We start from the raw sequence: 17965 nt of genomic DNA, 5'->3' as shown, positions 1-17965 counted from the left end.
TTTGCATGTGGCATGTTGGTCCAAATTGTCTTGTTGATGTCAGAGGACACTGGACAGACTGGTTGGAGATGGTAAAAAGTCATCAGGAACTCAAACAAATAACCTCTGGTTCCAACAAAGATACGCAGAACATCATCTCTGAACACACAACACCTCCAGCCTTGAAGCAGATGATCTCCAGCAGCAGAAGACTACATCACATGCCACTCTGGTCTGTAAGAACAGGAAACTGAGGCTACAGTTCACCCACACTCACCAGAACTGACCAGTAGAAGATGGACAAACGTTGCTAGTCTGAGTCTCCATTTCAGCGCCACATTCAGATGGTAGGATCAGAATTTGGTGGAAGCATGATGAAAACATGGCTCCATCCTGCCTTGGAGCAACATTTCAGGCTGTTGCTTTCAATTGTCATTCATTCATTCATTATCCTAACTACTTTGTCCAATGAAGGGTTGCAGAGAAGCTGAAGCCTATCCCAGCAGTCTTTGAGCGAAAGGCAGGGTACACCCTGGACAGCTCGCCAGTCCATTGCAAGGCCACACAAAGATTCCATGCATGTCTTTGGACAGTGGGAGGAAACCAGGGTATCTGGCAAGAACCCACGCATACACAGAGAGAACATGCAAACTCCACACAGAAAGGCCACTGACCAAGCCAAGGGTCGAACCAGCAACCTTCTTGCTGTGAAGCCACAGTGCTTCCCACTATGCCGCCATGCAGCCTGATAAAGTTGTCAATTTATCTGTCCACACAATTCCACAATTTTCCTTTAGAGCCAGTGCAGAAGGGTTGCAGACTCTTGCTCTGAAACAATGACCACTCTGGTATGTGGAAGGCAGCGTTTTCCAATCCATGTCCTCGGGATCTCCTGGCCAGCATGTTTTATACATGTTTATCCTCCAAAACATGAGTTACATTACTGAACTTTCTCATCTTTCAGTTCTTTACAGCCTGTTAACAAGACTTTTAACTCATTCAGGTGTGTTAAAGTAGGGTTACCTATGAAACATGCAGGGCAGGGGATCCTGAGGACCTGGATTGGGAAACACTGGTGTACTCATCCACTAACGCCTGCCTGTTGTATGGCTGAACCTCAATAGTTAAGAAGGGAAGAGCACAGCCTTCAGTGTGTGGTGTTTTTCAGCAATGATGCTAAATTGCTGCCACATGTTACCACAACATATAAATAGATTAAAGAAAGTCTTCATATATTTTTTACCTAATTCATTGGTTGGATGGAAATTGGACCAGGATCATTTTTGGACATATTTCTTTCATTTTCACAGCCTTTCTCAACACTTCCCCTTGTTTTTCTGTCGACTTTTCCTATCATTTGTCCCTTAAGATTTATTTTATTGGGTTTTATGCTTTTATCTGAGATGGGACTGCCATGCTTTCAAAGCCAACAAATCCATTATCATCCCCATGTGTCCTCAACCAATTTACAGCCAGAAATGACTGAACACCCTCTGAAGTGGATGGCTTAATCTTATTCATGCATCTGTTTGCATCCCCTGTTACACCAGGAGCTGCTTAAATTTGCTGTTTGTGATTTTTCAAGCATCCTGCACGTTTTGTTACCTGCATATTGATTTTTCATTACACATTAGCAACCATGTTGTTTCTTTCTGGTGTGTATCTGACTGCATAACTAAGCTTGAAATGGAAACATCCATTCTTTCTCAGTAATGCCAATGTGTGGGCTGTAATCAGGTGATTTTTACACCAAGCCCACCCAGCTGCATTTTCTGTGGGTCCAAAGTTTAAACAAACCAGTTCCTGGCTTCATGGAAGGGCATCACGGCTGGATTAATAGACATCAGCTCTCTGCTCTGAGTCAAACCCTCTTGGAAGGAAGTGCAGTTACATCACAGATTGACGACTGATTGGAGCCAGAGACCCCAGATGTGTCGATTTCCTGTGTCATTTGGTCCAAAGAGCGGAGCCAAGCCATGATTCAAAATGGCAAATGAAAGGTTCAGTGAGCATCCAGCAGCCACGGTCTCTGATGTACTCTCCTGCAGAAAAGCTGACATGTGAAAACCACACTGGACCTTCTTCACACAGATTTACACAAGACTGTCTTTGAAATGTAGAGCAATGTTGTAGAAGTAAAACAAACAAAAAAAAATAAATAGACAAACTATTCAATCTAACACTGAACAGGAATAAATATGGAAGTCCAAATGTAGAATAATTCTCTGTGAAAGAAGAGTTTAGATGTTTTAAGGCTATTTGGATCAATAAATGGTGCATAGATGTCAATGTTTGAAATGGCATTGAGTAAAGTAGAATTAGTCCATAACAATCTATCTATCTAATCTGACACTTCTATTAAATGAAGAAGCTGATTGATGTCTTCTCTTCATCATATCTTTTCTGCTAATCTGTTGCTCCTAAAGAAGAGGAGACCTGGCAGCATTTAGATCCCTGCTGCCAGGAGATCTAGGATGTCTTACTGGGAGCAGATGCAGCAGTTAGGAGGCAGAATCGTGATTGCAAAGAGGGGCTTTGAGGATCCTGGCGAAGTCCAATGTTGGTGGGAGGACGAGTTAGAAAGGGCCAGATCCTTTCTAAAATAAAATAAATTTAAAAAAAAAAAAAAAAAGGTATCCAGGCTCATAGCGTGAGAGGAAATCGTTGCAAGAAGATGGAGAGAGATGATGAGTCAAAAAGGAACTGGGAAGGAAAAAAGAGTAACTTCTCAATTAATAAGCACACAGCAGGGCAAACTGTCATTAGCATCCTTAAAGAACCAGATTATTTTTTCATTATAAAACATGTAAGTTAGCCTATTGAATAATATGAAGAAAAGAAAAAAAAATTAAATGGTTGTTGTGAAGATATCCACATTTGTTGTTTCTTTTTCTTTGCTTCAATGACCATTCATCCATTCATTTTCTATACTCATTTATTCCAGAGCACCATTGCAGAGAAGCTGGAGCCTGTTCGGCTCCCTGAACAGTCCAGTGCAGTAACTTTGCATTAAAATGTAAATAAAAAGAAAGAAAGAGAAAAGTTAAGTGTTGTCATTTAGTATCATGCCAGACTGACAGTTTCATGCTAACACACCTATAAAAAAATTAAAATAAAAGAACTTCTATTAGCACTAACAGCAGCATGCTAATGTATGTTTTAATGCAACAGCTGGATGCTAACAGGACTGTTTAAATACTGATAACACTTTAATAAGTACTCTTGGTATTTAAGTGTCAGAGTAACAGTACCATGGTAACTTATTTTTATGCAAGGATCACTTATGTATTACTAATTACAATGCCAGGCTAACGGTTACATGCTAGTTTTTTGGGGTTTTTTTTTTTTTGGAAATACTAATAACACTTAGTATTTAAGTAGCAATGAAGTACTCTTGTGAATTAAATCTCGGGCTAACAGCTGCATGCTAACCTACTAATTTTTAAAATACTTTTACTGCTTACAAATGTATGCCACTACAACTTTTTTTTTTTATAAATGCAACACTTAAATGTTTTTGTCATTGTTTTATTATTGCAATGCCAGGCTAACAGCAGCATGCTAATGTAGCATTTTAATAACTACTATCAGTTAAGTGGTACTGAAGTACTACTTGGCATCTAAGTGTCAGGCTAACAGCAGCTTGCTAATCTTTTTAGCAGAGGGCTTTCACTTGTGAATTCCTTTCTCTGTATGTAGCATATGTGCTTGGAGCAAACAATTTGTTGCACTAATGCCAGCATATTATGCTAATTTGGAATATGAGTGATATGAACTACTGCTCAGTTGTAAGCCCTTTTGTTTCAGTGGGTTAAAGCAATTTATCTTCTAACTCTAAAATAGTCTTTAAACGCAAAGTCTAGTAGCTGCTTAGAAATGACATCTTTCTTCTTCCAATCTTTCTGCATTCTTGGCATATACACATCAATTTTCTGACCAATCACATGAGATTTACAGATATATCATAAGAAAAGGTTCTGTTCAGATGATATGTCCGGAAGAAACTGCTGGAACATGAAAAATTGAGATGTTTCCTATGTTTCTGGTTTTCAGATTTCTGTTTTGCTCCTGCAGCGTATGAACAGGCCTTTTAGTTATTATGCAGGAAACGCTGCGACGCATTAGCACTCGCTACTCTGAGTGACAAGAGAACATTATCATCATCTGATTCATCTGCACAGTAAGAAAATTAAAGCTTGTCACGTTAATGTATGCTCTACTGAGGACACTAATGAGGTATATCAACCATCTCTGTCTTTCCTTATTGACCTCGATATAAATCGCGACTCAGCTATTTTAGGGTTAAGTATTGAGTTTGCTGTACCTCTTTTTAAAAGAGTCTAATTGGATTCACTGGACTTGTTTTTCAATGGATATCTCATTTTAGGGTGAGCTGAATAAAGCATCCAGATTTTGCTGTTTATCCTCGACCAAGTCACAGGGGCAACAATCTGAGTGGAGACCCCAAGACTTCCAGGTCTAAAGATTTATCCTCCGGCTCTTCCAGACATGACATTCCCAAGTCAGATGAGAAATAAAGCCTCTCCAATGATTTCTGGGTCAGTTCCAAGGTTTTTGCCAGGTATCCAGATTATAAGATTTCTTTCTTTCTGTTCGGGGGCATTTAGGGTGCATTCACATCGGGATAGTCTGCTAGACTCAGTTTGACTGGGGACTCTGTTCAGATGTAGAGAGGTGTATCCATGCAGACCGAGATCACGTTCACGCTGCACTTTGGTTAAACCAGCCAAACCATTACATTAATATATCCCCATTGGCGCTGCACTATTGTTTCAATTCAACTTTATCTGTATGGCGCCACTTCACAACAATGTTGTCACAGGGCACTTTACATACACGAATCAACATACACATCATTTCAAGCCAATTCGTACGTATCCTATAATGGAAACCAACTGATTGCATCGAGTCATGACTTCGATCCAATCCCCCATCCTGAGCTGCACGCGGCGACAGTGGGAAGGAAAAAACTCCCCTTTAACAGGAAGAAAACCTCCAGCAGAACCCGGCTCAGGGAGGGCAGCCATCTGCCTCGACTGGTTGGGGTGGAGACGACAGGAAAGACAGATCAACATGTACAACTGCACTTATTCAGGAAGACCTGCGGAAAAAAGGAGAAATAAGTTAGAGACGACAATATCGGCATATATTTATGCATTAATACTTTAGAGAAATAGAGACGACAAGACCCGCGTGAAGAAGAAAACTCCGTTGCGAGTTCAACATGGAGACGAAACTATCACTGTTTCGGGTTTTTTAGTTTGTCTTATGCAAGAATACTGCAGCGTCGTGGAAATGATAGGATGATGATAGGAATGATAGGAAAAGTCGACAGAAAAACAGGGGAAAGTGTTGAGAAAGGCTGTGAAAATGAAAGAAAAATGTCCAAAAATGATCCTGGTCCAATTTCCATCCAACCAATGAATTAGGTAACAACATGGCAACAATGAATGCAGTAGTTCATGAATTTATTTCAGACAGGTAAAAATACTTCTACAATTGTATACATTTCTACATTTATACATACACATACCTACATATATGAAGGAAGCATCCAGATTTTATGTATACCTTAATACATAGACATCTAACAATACCCATGTATTTAGTTGACAAGTCCAAAATGGGGGAGGAAGAAGTAATGGACGCAGTATGAAGAACAGATGAGGCAGAGGATTCCTTTCGCTACCCACAATGCAACACTACGCATCAGACTTAAGTAGCAGACTGGTGCAGACGTGACATTACCTTCTGCATTAGTCTGCTAAGTAGCCATAGATATGAGTCAGGTGTGTTGCAGCAGGGAAACTCCTAACATCTGCGGGACTGTGGCCCTCATGGACCAGAGTTGCAGCCCTTGTCACATCAGCTTCATCATTACACAATGATAAGCAGTAATACACCAAGTGGAGGTAAAACACTGGGGCTTAACAGTACTGAAGCAAAGGGGTAAAAGTCAAGTCAACTTTATTTATAAGCAGTTTAAAAACAACATATGTTGACCAAAGTGCTGAATAACTTCGAGTGATAAAATGCAAAATAACTAAAATAAAAAGGGGGACGAAGCAATAAACTGACAAAAAAAAAGTTACAATAAATACGAACCAAATAATGAGCAAAAAAAAAAAAAAAGAAAAAAGATACCTACAGAACTAAGATAAGTGTGGCTGTTGAATGGATTATTGACTCCCTATTACTAACTTAGTTAGCTTTCCAGGTAGATACTCAAGTAACGGATACCAAACTTCAGAAAAGGAGCTCTCATTATGCTTCACAGCAGCACGGATTCTTTCGTGGATGATGACCGTGGCTTGTCTGTGGTCCAGTGAATTAAAATGCACGTTATGGTCAAATATAGTAGTTTGTCATGTAGTTTAACTTCAGATGTGTTGTTGTCACGTCCTTTCATGTAACAAGAATGAGCAGACATGGGTCTCTCTTAACCTTTAAGATGTTTTCCAGCCTTATGGGTTTCAAGCTGGTTCGGACTGGTTTCAGCTGGGGCTCAACTTGGTGAGTTGCACAGAACCCATGTAGACTCCTTTTCCCAGCCATCATGTCCATGTGGGGCCCATAAGGGTTAAATTTGGTCTATCAGAGTACTGAGTGGACGTGGGCTTGAACTGGACCCCACATGGACATGCTGGCTGGGTTCATAATCAGATTGGAGCCTTTCTGAGTGCAGTTTTTCTCTCTTTGGACTTCCTCCACAAGGCATGAACGTGAGGCTAAGTAGGTGTGTGTGTGTGTTACGTGTTAGGACTGGGTCCCTGTGAAGTTCACACTGATGTGCGGAGAGTAAAACTTTAAATGGAAGTTTCCATTCAATGTGAGAGGTGAGAAAACCCTCGAGGAAGACGGCAAGGCGTGTGTATGCGTGAATACAAATTGAGACCTCATCAGAGGGCTAATGGTGCAGCTCACCTAACTTAGCTCTGACACACAATGACACATTCACTGCGAGCTCATCCCTCGGCGTTAGTCTAAGTGGCAAATCATTGATCCGCCTCATTAGATCACACCCTTCTTTATTATCTGATGAAACTAAAGACAAGCATATTTATTTGACATTCCTTGAGCATTTCAGGGGAGAAGCGAGTCATTTTGTAGGTCATTACAACAATCATATCTATAATATTCAAATGAAAAATTGAAACATGATTCTATAAGAAGAAAACTGATTAAACCGTGATGAAGCGTTTCCTCTGAAAGCTTGAACACATCATTGTAAGTACAGTAGGATAAATGACAGTCCAGGTGGCATTATCATCTTTTCCTGGAAGCAATTCTGTCACACAGAAAAGACTTCTGAGAATGGTTACTCAGTCATACTGAGAACTGAGATTATCTGGATGCATGGAAGATTGGGTCTGTCGCTGCCCTCTACTGGCACTGAACAGAATACTTATTTATTTATCTTTTCAAATTTCATTATATCCGAAGACAAATTGCATTTATTTTAGAATAATAAGTTTATGTAATTACCATATCAATGATATTATATAATGTGAAGTAATATCAAGATGCAACTTAACTTCTTTTTTTAAATAGCTTAATTTAATTTTCCTGACTTTGTTTTTGCCACTTTAAGGTATTTTTTAAATGTAGTAAAATGTGAAAATAACAACAAATAAATAAAAACAAAGAGTAAACATTGAGCATGCAGTCTGACAGGTATAAAGATTAGGATGTTTATATACATAATACTAATAATATTATTTTATTAATAAATTATTAATGATTTTTAAATGATTTATTAATAGTTTATATATAATTTATAATAAATAATAATTTATAATAAATTATTAAATAATTTATCAATTGATATATTATTAATATTAATATTAAGACTTACTATGTCTTAAATTAATACATAATAATACATAATAATAATAATAATAAGATAATAAATATTTATGTTATGCTAATAAAGTATTTTTCCTTCCATTTAATTCATTTACCAGAAAATGTGGATGAAGCTGTAAGGGGGGGGGGGGGGGCAATTTGCGCATGCGCATTTGGTGGGAAATACGATTGAAAACGGGCAGCTATGCCGCGCGACTACAGAGAACGAGCTGGTCGCGTGCACCGGAGGACTGACCCGGGGACTGCTGGACTGGGAGGCTGGTGACAGGCGCTTACAGCGACTCTTTCCCCGGGGAAAACCTCCTTCTCCTCAAACCTGCGACCAAAAAAAAGAAAGAAAGAAAAAAGAAAAATAAAAAAGCAGCGGCGCGAGCACACGACAAATCCGCTCCTTCCAGCGTTTTCCCCCCTTTCTCCTTCACCTTCCTCTGCTTTTTCCAGCTCCGCAAAGGCAGACAGAGAAAAGCTCCGGAGAGGGACGGAGACGGCGGTAATGTTGCGGCTACACGTCTAGGATTTATCCCCGGCTGCGCGGTTGTTTTTGAGCGGACTGTGAATAAAAGTGAAGGCGGAGAGTCAGCCGCAGCGGCGGGCTTCACTATGGTCGTCTCGGCGCTCCGCAGCAGGAGATGTCTTCATAGCTGCTGGATGGGGACCGTATGCTTGCAGCTGTTGCTGTGGATTTTATGCGCCGTGAACGGAGAGGAGCAGCCGTTCAGTGTGGAGGTAAGGGAAAATAAATTTAAAAATGTCGACATTAAGGCGTTTTAGTAAGGAAAAGAGGATGTTTTCCCTGTTAGCTTGTGTTATAAGCGTCCATTACTGAGATGATAAAGTAAAAAAGGCACATTGAGGCTCATCTTAACAACAACAACAACAGGATCTTTTGTGAGATTCCCTGCTGGTATTTTTCCTCCTTATCTTTCCTCAACTTTATCCGTAAGCTTGAGCTATATTTTCTGACTGGATATACAGCTGTCATATAAAATACTCTTTGTTTATGTTCTGAAAGGGGAGAAATGTAGAGTTGGGATGCAAGCTAACTGAGTTAAAACTGGATTGTAATGGCGGATATTTCCATTTTGACCTCACTTACCTCCCTGGATAATTACTACATAATTTATTAGGTTCATCTCGAAGTAAAAGGAGGGATCTGTTTTCTGTAAGGGGCTTCAAACTCTCCATGAAGACATCTTATACAGGCTGCAGAGTGACAAAGAAAGCAGAGAAAACTGCCCCACAACAAGCTTTTCTCCCTTTTTAACAAGAAGACAAGTTCATTTAAGATATTATTGAGCTCAAATGTCCCTACAAGGTGCCTGTCATGTTTTCAGACATTGTTGAAGACATCTTATACAGGCTGCAGAGTGGCAAAGAAAGAAGAGAAAACTGACTTACAACACCTTTTCTCCCTTTTTAACAAGAAGACAAGTTCATTTACGGTCTTATTAAGCTCAAGGTGCCTGTCATGTTTTCAGAGAGTCAACACATGATGTTGCACGCCAGCTGTTTGGGCTGCAGATTTAGCCCCAATGCTGCAGGTTATGCAGTTAAAACGCTCCAAATCACATGGCAACTCCCCCCATAACTCCTAGATAATTGATTCTGGCTGGAGTTGCTTTGACTACATCCTTTATATGATGGAGACAGCATCTTCTTTGTCTGTTTGGAGCTCTCCCCCCCTGTGATAGTCCTCCTCGCTCTCAGCTGCAAAACACAACTCCCAGCGTAATTAAAGGTTGGAATATGTCTATGCATTCCCTCCTCCAGCTATAAATGTTGCTATTCTCCACCCAGGGTATGCATCTCTTATTCCTTTCTGAAATTGTTGGTAACCTTAACAGAAAGAGTGGAAAATAGCTATATTTTTGCACGTATAGAAGCCAAGGTGTTGCAACGTCGGACGCTTTGGATGCCTGTTGGCAGCCTCCTACTACGCCTGTCATGTGAAGACACTGCTGAGCGTGCACTTGTCAGTGTATTACAGCATCCTGCTGCATCGAATCCATTTTTTTTATAGCTCTAATCTCGTATGTTTTCAGCTTCCTGACATCACAGCCAGACTTTAAAGCACCTGGGTCCTTTTGTTAGTGAGAATTCTGGCTTTTTTGGCCTCTTAATTTTACCGCTGTCAGTTGCGTCTTTAGGCGGCCAGCGAGCACGTTTACAGGCGTTTACATCCCATTATCTGAAACCCTGGAGATTTGAGCGTGAAGTTGGCTTTTTTTTTTTTTTTTTAAAGCTGACCTCTTGGGAAAGCGAAGGTGGGGGGGTGGGGGATTGAAGATGTTAAAGGAAAAATGTGAGAATATGAAGGTGCAGAATGACGTATGTTGTACAGAAAGTGTGTTTTCAGCAGCGAGGTCTTGAATTTAGTCCAGTTTGATGCATGTAGTGAGAAAATGACTGACGCTTTAAAACAGCTGTCAACCTGGATGATCTGTGGAGGCTGAACTGGTTTCACTGGAGCCACTTTCTGTACTTGTTATGACGGCACAGTTTGCAGAGGGTAATCGCGAAGGCATAAATGAGTGTTTTCTCTAAATAACAGGCGTGATTTGAGGTCGTTGCCCTATAATCGCTGGTCAAACTTCATGGCTTAATTAGCATAAACGCCAACCTCCCAGTTAGTTTTTCCCCTTTTCTTTCTCTGACTTCCATTTTCCCAACGAGTATGGTCTGTCACCAGGTGATAAAACGAATGAATAGTATCTCACCGCGCTTCTGAACACTCATCAGCTTTTGTTTATGCAGTCGTCTCCCCTGAAGATGTTATTCCCACTGAGAAATTTGGCAACATCACAAGAGACGCTAGTTAATTAATTTATACTGTGAGTTATATTTTCTCTCTCAGCCCATATGTGTTTTGTCTGACAGCCAGTTACAAAGCATTGTTGGTGGGTTTTTTTCATTTTATTCTACCTTTATCTTTTTATTGCAGAAGATTTACAAAAACAACAAATAAAAATGCAGAGATTTGCATAAATACCAGCCCGTAAACGTACTAACTAACTCAGATATTTCCAACTTCTGCTTGTAACATGAGAGTCAAGTTTATTTATAATATAACAGTGAGTAAATAAAGATTTACAAAGATATTTAAACTAGAAAAGCACTGTAATGGCACAGACATCCACCAATTAGTTCATTTCCACCCATAAAGTCATATCCAGCCTCTTCTAGACCCACATTCATTTTATATGGACACAGAGTCCTAAATCCACAGTGTCTTGTCTATAGTGTGGTTTTTGCTGCAGGTTTACTGACTAGCGAGCCTTCCTTCATTATGATCTTGTTGATTTTTCACCTAGAACGACAGAAATCTGACAAAGGACGACTTAATCCAGGATATCCCACGTTATTCTGCAAAGGCACTGTGAGAGGGCAGACCTCTGCCAAGCAGTTTCATTTCCACCCATATAGATCCAGATCTATCTTTGATAACTCCTCCTGGACTTTCTAACCATTTATTGTGTAGTTACATGCATATATACTGAAAATGGCCCCATCTGATAGAGATAAAGAAAAATGGTGATCTGGATCACTTCCAACATTTAATGGAATCTAAGTTGGACCAAGAAAAACATGGAAATATGTCGAGTAGTTTCTCTGTAAACCTTCTAACCAACAGATAAACGGCAGTAGAAGCACGACCGTCTTGGCAGAGGTAAAAATGCATTTAATTTTATAATCCATATGGTTTCTACGAATGACTTAAAAACTTTTTTTTCTCAGTTTTACATAAGAAATAAAATCTAGTAAATACTCGGGCAGTGACGATATGCTTTTGCCCCGATTCAATTCCAATTTTTTGGGTGCCGATTCAATATAAATTGAAATTCTCACAATTCTTGAAAATTGCTGATTTTTGTAGATTAAAAGCCAAATAAATGTATAAAACTTTTTTTTTTTGTTCGTCATTTTTCCTGATTTCTATGAGGAAAAAACAACACAGTAGACAGACCATCATTCTGCTGCTATAATGCCCAAGAAGACAAGTAAAAATATCAATAAAAACAATAAAAATGACAATTTTTTTATAATGGATTATCTTTATTCATTTGAAAAAAAAAAATCTGTTGTATTTATAAAATTGTGAAGCAAAAAAAATCCTAATTTTCGATTTTTATGATTCGATTTTCCCACCCCTATTAAATACCCACTGTGAATAGTGAACAAAACTTATAAGGATTTTATTTATCAATTATTATTATTAATATATTCATTAGGCAGAGTAGCTCAACATCTGTGACAGAAGTTTTGTCCTCATATGTATACAACTCTGTATTTTGTCTTTTTTCCATTTGTTTGTTGCAGAATTAAGATGCGAATTTAGCGAAGTGTTGCATAAGTCCCTCCTTTCAGTGCCAGAAACTCTCAGGACTGGATGATGAACTAATTTTTATTGATTCAATCAAATTTGATGTATATGACTTATATCAGTTTTTATGAGCATGCAGATTTTTATAAAAACAAGTCCTGCAGCAAGCAAGCGCATAGCTTGTTCCCATTAAGGCTCGGCGTCGTTAGCTACTGGGAAATGGATTCGTGACTTTAGACCCAGAATGAGAAACGACTAAATGAGTCTGTTTCTAAAAAAAAAACATAATTTTAATGCCGTTTGTTTGAGTCCGTTTCCAAACACTTTCACGTAAGCTAAGTTCTTATCGTTCTCACAGCTTTTCACCTCGTCTTTATTCAGGAGCGGCAGCAACAGCGTGGAAGCATTAGATCCTCATGAGCATCACACGGCCTTGGTTACGCTCAGAGAGAAGCATCAGGTGCAGCTGCGCTCCGAGGCACCTTAAGCGCTCAAATCATGCCGCTTCGCTCGAGACAAATTGCTTCGTCAGAGATAATCTGCTGAACAACAAAGATGGCGTGAAGCTGTACTCTCATCTGTTAGCACATCTGGTCCCAGATGGATGGACAAGGTATTTCATGGCTCAGGTAGACTCAGCCTGCAGTTGGTTGAAGGAAATGATGGTTTCACTTTTCTTCTGGGAAGTTTGACTGAAACAGAGATGCTGGAAGTGAGAAGTTGCGTCAGCCGGAACAGAAAGTCAGTGGAGGTGATCTACTTCTCAGTTGCAGCATCCTGTTCTTCATATAAAGGTGGTTGCCAGATCCTGTGGCAGAAACATGCCACAAGAAAACTTCTATGAAAATAAATCCAAAAACAAGTGACTTTGTTCTCAAATAGCACTGTCTGAGTGTTACTCAGAGTAAAGTTCAAATCAGGAGTTCTGCTGTGGATGCAAACGCTCCCACCGCGAAGCTTCGTGCTGTCCTGAGCAAATGACACAACGCTGCTGTCGCCACGTGAGGAATGAGAGCTCTTCATCCCCGTCTCAGCTCATCTTACCAGTTAGCATGCTCAGCTCCGCAGCGGCGTCTGAATAATGCAAAGCAACTAGTGTCAGTCAGTGTGTGGGAGTGTGTGTGTGTGTGTGTGTGTGTGTGTGTGTCTACAGCTCCCAACGGAGACCCTTTACACTCGTTTGCCACATTATTAGGTACAGGTATTGGTGTTGGCAGCATTTACAGTTCAGATGAGTTGATAAAGTTTAAACTGGTGATTAGAATGGGGAAGAAAGGAGATTTAAGATATGGACACATGAACGTGGTTGTTGGTCTTTCAAAAACTACCCATCGGCTGGGATTTTTACACAACTATCGGTGGGGTTTACAGAAAAAGGGAAAATATCCAGCGAGCAGCAGCTGTCTGGAGCAAAGCGCCTTGTTGATGTCGGAGGAGAATGGACAGACTGGTTGGAGGTGATAGAAAGGCAACAGGAAATCAGATAAGCACTGGTTCCAACCAAGGTATGCATGTAGCATATCTGTACACACCGCTGGACATGTAGAAACTTCGTCAGGTTGGATAGGTCTCCACTGCAGCTCCACATTCAGATGAAAGGCTGAGAATTTGGTAGAATCGTCATAAAAGCATGAATCCTTGCGTGTGTAAACGCTCCAGGCTGGAGGTGGTGTCATGGTATGGAGGATATTTTCCTGGCACACTTTGAGCCTTTCGCTAGTTTGTATCAAAGATGCACCTCTGAACTTTAGATGCACAAGGTGTTTTCAAACACCACAGCCTACCAGAGTTTTGTTCCTGATCATGTCCTTGTTTAAATAACCACAGTGTAGCATCTTATGGCTTCTTCCAGCAGCATAACGCACCATGCCAGTCCAGCAGAGCAGATTTGGGATGTGGCTGAATGGGAGATTCCCATCATGGATGTGCAGCTGACAAATGATGCTTTCGTGTCAATATGACGCTGAATCTCTGAGGATTGTTTCCAGGCAAGAAGAATTAAGGCGTTTCTAAAGGGGTCCAGCCTGTTGCAAGCAGGCCGGTCCGTGTAACGTTACATTGCAGAGAAACTCTTAAAGATTTCGCGTGTTTCTGGTTGCGTGTTTTGCTCCTGCATTTCCCAGAAACTGAACTTGGCAGTCTGTCAGTGCAGTCTGTACTCCAGTGTGTTTTTTTCCCCTGAAATTTGTGGTAATGAAGTGTTTTTCCTTTAGGCAAAGTGGTTATCAGCTTTGATATCAACTACATAACTATGTACAATTAAGTTAAATAAGCCCACATTGAAAATGCATCACTTCTTTTGCAGCTAAGGCTTTATTTTTTTCCCAGCCGTGCAAATAAAAAAACAAGTGTAATTGCCTTCATGTCCCATCAATCATGAATCTGATTGGGGTCTTATATGCGTGGAAATATAGCCAGTTATTTCTTTATTTCCTTAACCGTTTACGACCTTAAGTAGACATCAGATTGTTGCTGCCGTTTCTCTGCATCAAACTTTCCCTCCCACGTACACCTCACTTAGTGTACAACAGCTTACCTTCAGTGTCTTCATGCAAACAGGCGTATTTATTGGTTTATTTATATCATATGGCACAAAAACACAGACATACGTATGTTCTTGACATCATTTGGCTTTGGTACGAGAGCAGATTTCTAAACCACCAGGGCGTCTAGTGTCGGTCTGTTCAGCTGGTCCTGGAGAAACACAGCAACACCTGCACAGACCTGAATGATTCATCGCTGCAGATGCACAAACACACCTGACGTCTCTGTAGTATCAACTCCTTAACGCTTTTAGTCTGTTTCTCTGTGTCCAAACAGACGGTTTCCTTCTTTCTAAGATGCATCTGCGCTCACGGCTTACTGATCCATTAAATCTTTAATGTGACTGACAACTGCAACATTAGATGGAGCCATCGGGGCATCTGGTGTAAGGCTGTCAATTAAGCTTTTGACAGAAGTGCTCAGGGACAAGTGTGTGTGTGTGTGTGTGTGTGTGTGTTTACTCTCCACGGTTTTATGATTGCATGACAACTGTTGGCAATCATTCTCTGTCTGCCATCATCATGTTCAATGATTACTCTTTGCTTCATCCTCAGATTAACTCGCGTTCAAACTTAGTTTTTTTTTTATCTTTAAATGTTTTATTTCACACTCCAGACCATCATTTCATGTCATCGTGTTAGGTCTTCAGAACCTCCCAAAAGATTAGCAACGCTAAAGCAACTGTTCAGTATGTGCGATCACATTGTGACATTTTTGGGAGACATTTTTGTGGCATTTCATTCCTAATGGGGCCACTGAGATGGTGGACATGACATGCATAAAGCATGTGCTTATGCTCTGTGTGTGTGTGTGTGTGTGTGTGTGTGTGTGTGTGTGTGTGTGTGTGTGTGGCGCCCTGCTCAGCCTCTGCGGTAATCACATTGCATCGGAGGTCATGAGGTACAGATGATAGTTTGGCCGTCATTAAAAAGTTTTTCCACTTTAAATTTCACGGTATGAATCCGAGCACAGCGGTTGGATTTATGCCTGCATGTGGGTTTGTTGTTGTCGGTGTGGGCGGGAAAGGCAGCGGTTGCCTTGGCGACCCTGGCACACTCGACCAGTGGTTTTGGCGTGTTGCTGATGAATAATTCACGGCGGTCAGAAGCGGCGGGTTGGGATTGTGTGCCTAAAAGCTGCCCCGGTTTTGACGCCGTCGCCGGACAAATGGATGCACTTCTTCCCATCACCTCCTGCTGGATGCCGGCAAGATTAATGCAGCGCTGCACGGCAGGCTCGCTGGGTGTTTCATGTTGTATCTCTGCTTGGCTGAGTGTTTAATAAATCCAAAGGCTGGATGTTTTTACCAGTGATACTCTGAAACAAGGCCACACCGATACTACTGCTGCAATCATTCAGAAATAGCGATTTTCTTCTTAATAATTGGCAGACCTAGTTTGTGGTGTGAACATGACTTGGAGCAGGGTCTGATTTTCTGTCCTAGCAGGGAGCTAATTGTATTCTGTCAGCATTCCCGTGTGGACCTAAATCCTTTGCTGATTAGATGAGCAGAATAAAGAGCAGAGGGGCTTTAAGGATCTGTGACCGCTACGACTGACGGCTTCTGGCTCGCAGTGAAAGGAGTTGTTGGCGGCGTTTCAACGTGTTAACAGACACACGAGAACCACGCGGCTTTCTGAAACCAGATTTCTCTTAGTGGTATTCACAAAGAGCGTTGCCTTTGTCTAGAGGACGTCACATGAATGAAGCAACTACAGATTTAGCTTTTGCTTAAAAAGCTGGCTGTGGTGGGGGGGGTGTTTGAAGGATTTATCTCACACATAGAGGAAAAACTGATTTTCTGTCACTCTAAGAAGAAGATTGGCCTCCTGGTGGCTCAGCGTGTTTGTTAGGGGTTAAAGCTGGGGTAGGCAATGTTGGGAAGTGGCGCCCTGTCTTGGCTCCTCCCCCTCTGGTTTTGCTTCTTTGCGTGATCCGAGGCTTTTTATTTGCAGATTTTTTCCACCAACAATTTTCTCTTTCTCGGCTGTTTAACAGGAAGAGGCAAATAAACCAAGCCGGGTCGGGGGAGTCCTCCCTGCATTTTTTCAGCCGTGTTTGCTTTCCGAGTTTCTTCTTCTCTACTTTGTATATTCATCCTTTATATGCAGGATGTGGCTATCAGGTATGCACTGCTGGAGGGGGAGGAGGGGAGCCAGGAGAAGAAGCTTACGAAATATAAGAAATTAACAACTCCAATTGTGTCTGAACATTTGGGTTGGTCAGAGTTTTTACAGATTTACAGTAAACTGAGGGGTCTAACTATATTTCTTATTGTTCATGATTACAAAATATACAGACTACTATCAGGACTAAGAACCACTTCACCCAGAGTAAAATAAAATGTCTTGAGCAGCTTTAACCACACATCCATCTACAGAGATCAGTGATGTCGCAGCATCCGTCCAAATTTAGTTAAACTCTAATGAATGTTGCAGGAAGAAAACATGGAATTGTTTCCATTTGCTTCGTTCTGACAAGCAGAAATGTCATATTTTACCTTTTTATTGTGATGTAGTCAGACTTATCATACTATCTTGCCAAGCTAAGTTATAGTTTGCGACCGTAAAGTATAAGTTTACACTATAACCTGCTCTAATATCTGCTAACAGAAATGTATCTTTTCAGTTTTAACTAGTTTTCTTTATGAGCATATCGATCGCAGGCTCTTTTGATTCAAAATGGCATCGTGGTAAAATTTGTTATACTGCCGAAGCTACAACTGTTATCCAGAGAACCAATAAATCACATTGTGAAAGTTGTGATTTGCTCCTCTTGTGTTTGTGCAGCTTCCACAGAGGTAATAGTTTATCCTGACCTAACAGAGATGGCTTACCTGCCTGGAGACATTCTGCGCAGGTGAAGCATCTGTAACAAAGAGGTGTTTGTGGCACTGGTTGTATGTGGCGGCCACATTTGACAGGAGAATAATGCGTCTGGAGATGAAGTGGAATGATCAACCTCTGCTACTGGAAGTGATGAGAGCTGATTGATCACATGTTCTGTGATCATTTCAGCTCAGTGGAGACAAGTTGCAAGTCTTCTGTTGTAATTGTTGCTAGGTTACCAGTTAGTCTTGGAATTCTTCTCTTATGGCATCAGCAGAGACGGCGGGTGTCTCTCGTACCAGAGATGCTACACTGAGGTGTTTTGGGAAGGAGGGTGTTCATGAGGGGTGGGAAAATCAAATAGAAAAATCAGATATCAGGATTTTTTTTGCTTCACAATTTTAAA

At 40.8% G+C, this 17965-nt stretch overlaps 1 protein-coding gene across 1 annotated transcript in view; it reads left to right on the top strand.

Annotated features, from left to right (window-relative positions):
- Positions 1-8095: 8095 nt before the first annotated feature.
- The window catches only part of mmp16a (matrix metallopeptidase 16a (membrane-inserted)), a 93764-nt gene continuing 83894 nt past the window's right edge, over positions 8096-17965 (top strand). Inside the window, exon 1 of the mRNA XM_079259879.1 lies at positions 8096-8592. Within this exon, the coding sequence (XP_079116005.1) occupies positions 8467-8592 (126 nt within the window). The 5' untranslated portion in view covers positions 8096-8466. The remainder of the gene's footprint in view (positions 8593-17965) is intronic.

The sequence above is a fragment of the Telmatherina bonti genome, assembly GCF_933228915.1.
Source record: "Telmatherina bonti genome assembly, chromosome: 20".
NCBI lineage: Eukaryota > Metazoa > Chordata > Actinopteri > Atheriniformes > Telmatherinidae > Telmatherina > Telmatherina bonti.
This window is presented reverse-complemented; position numbering and strand designations above follow the sequence as displayed.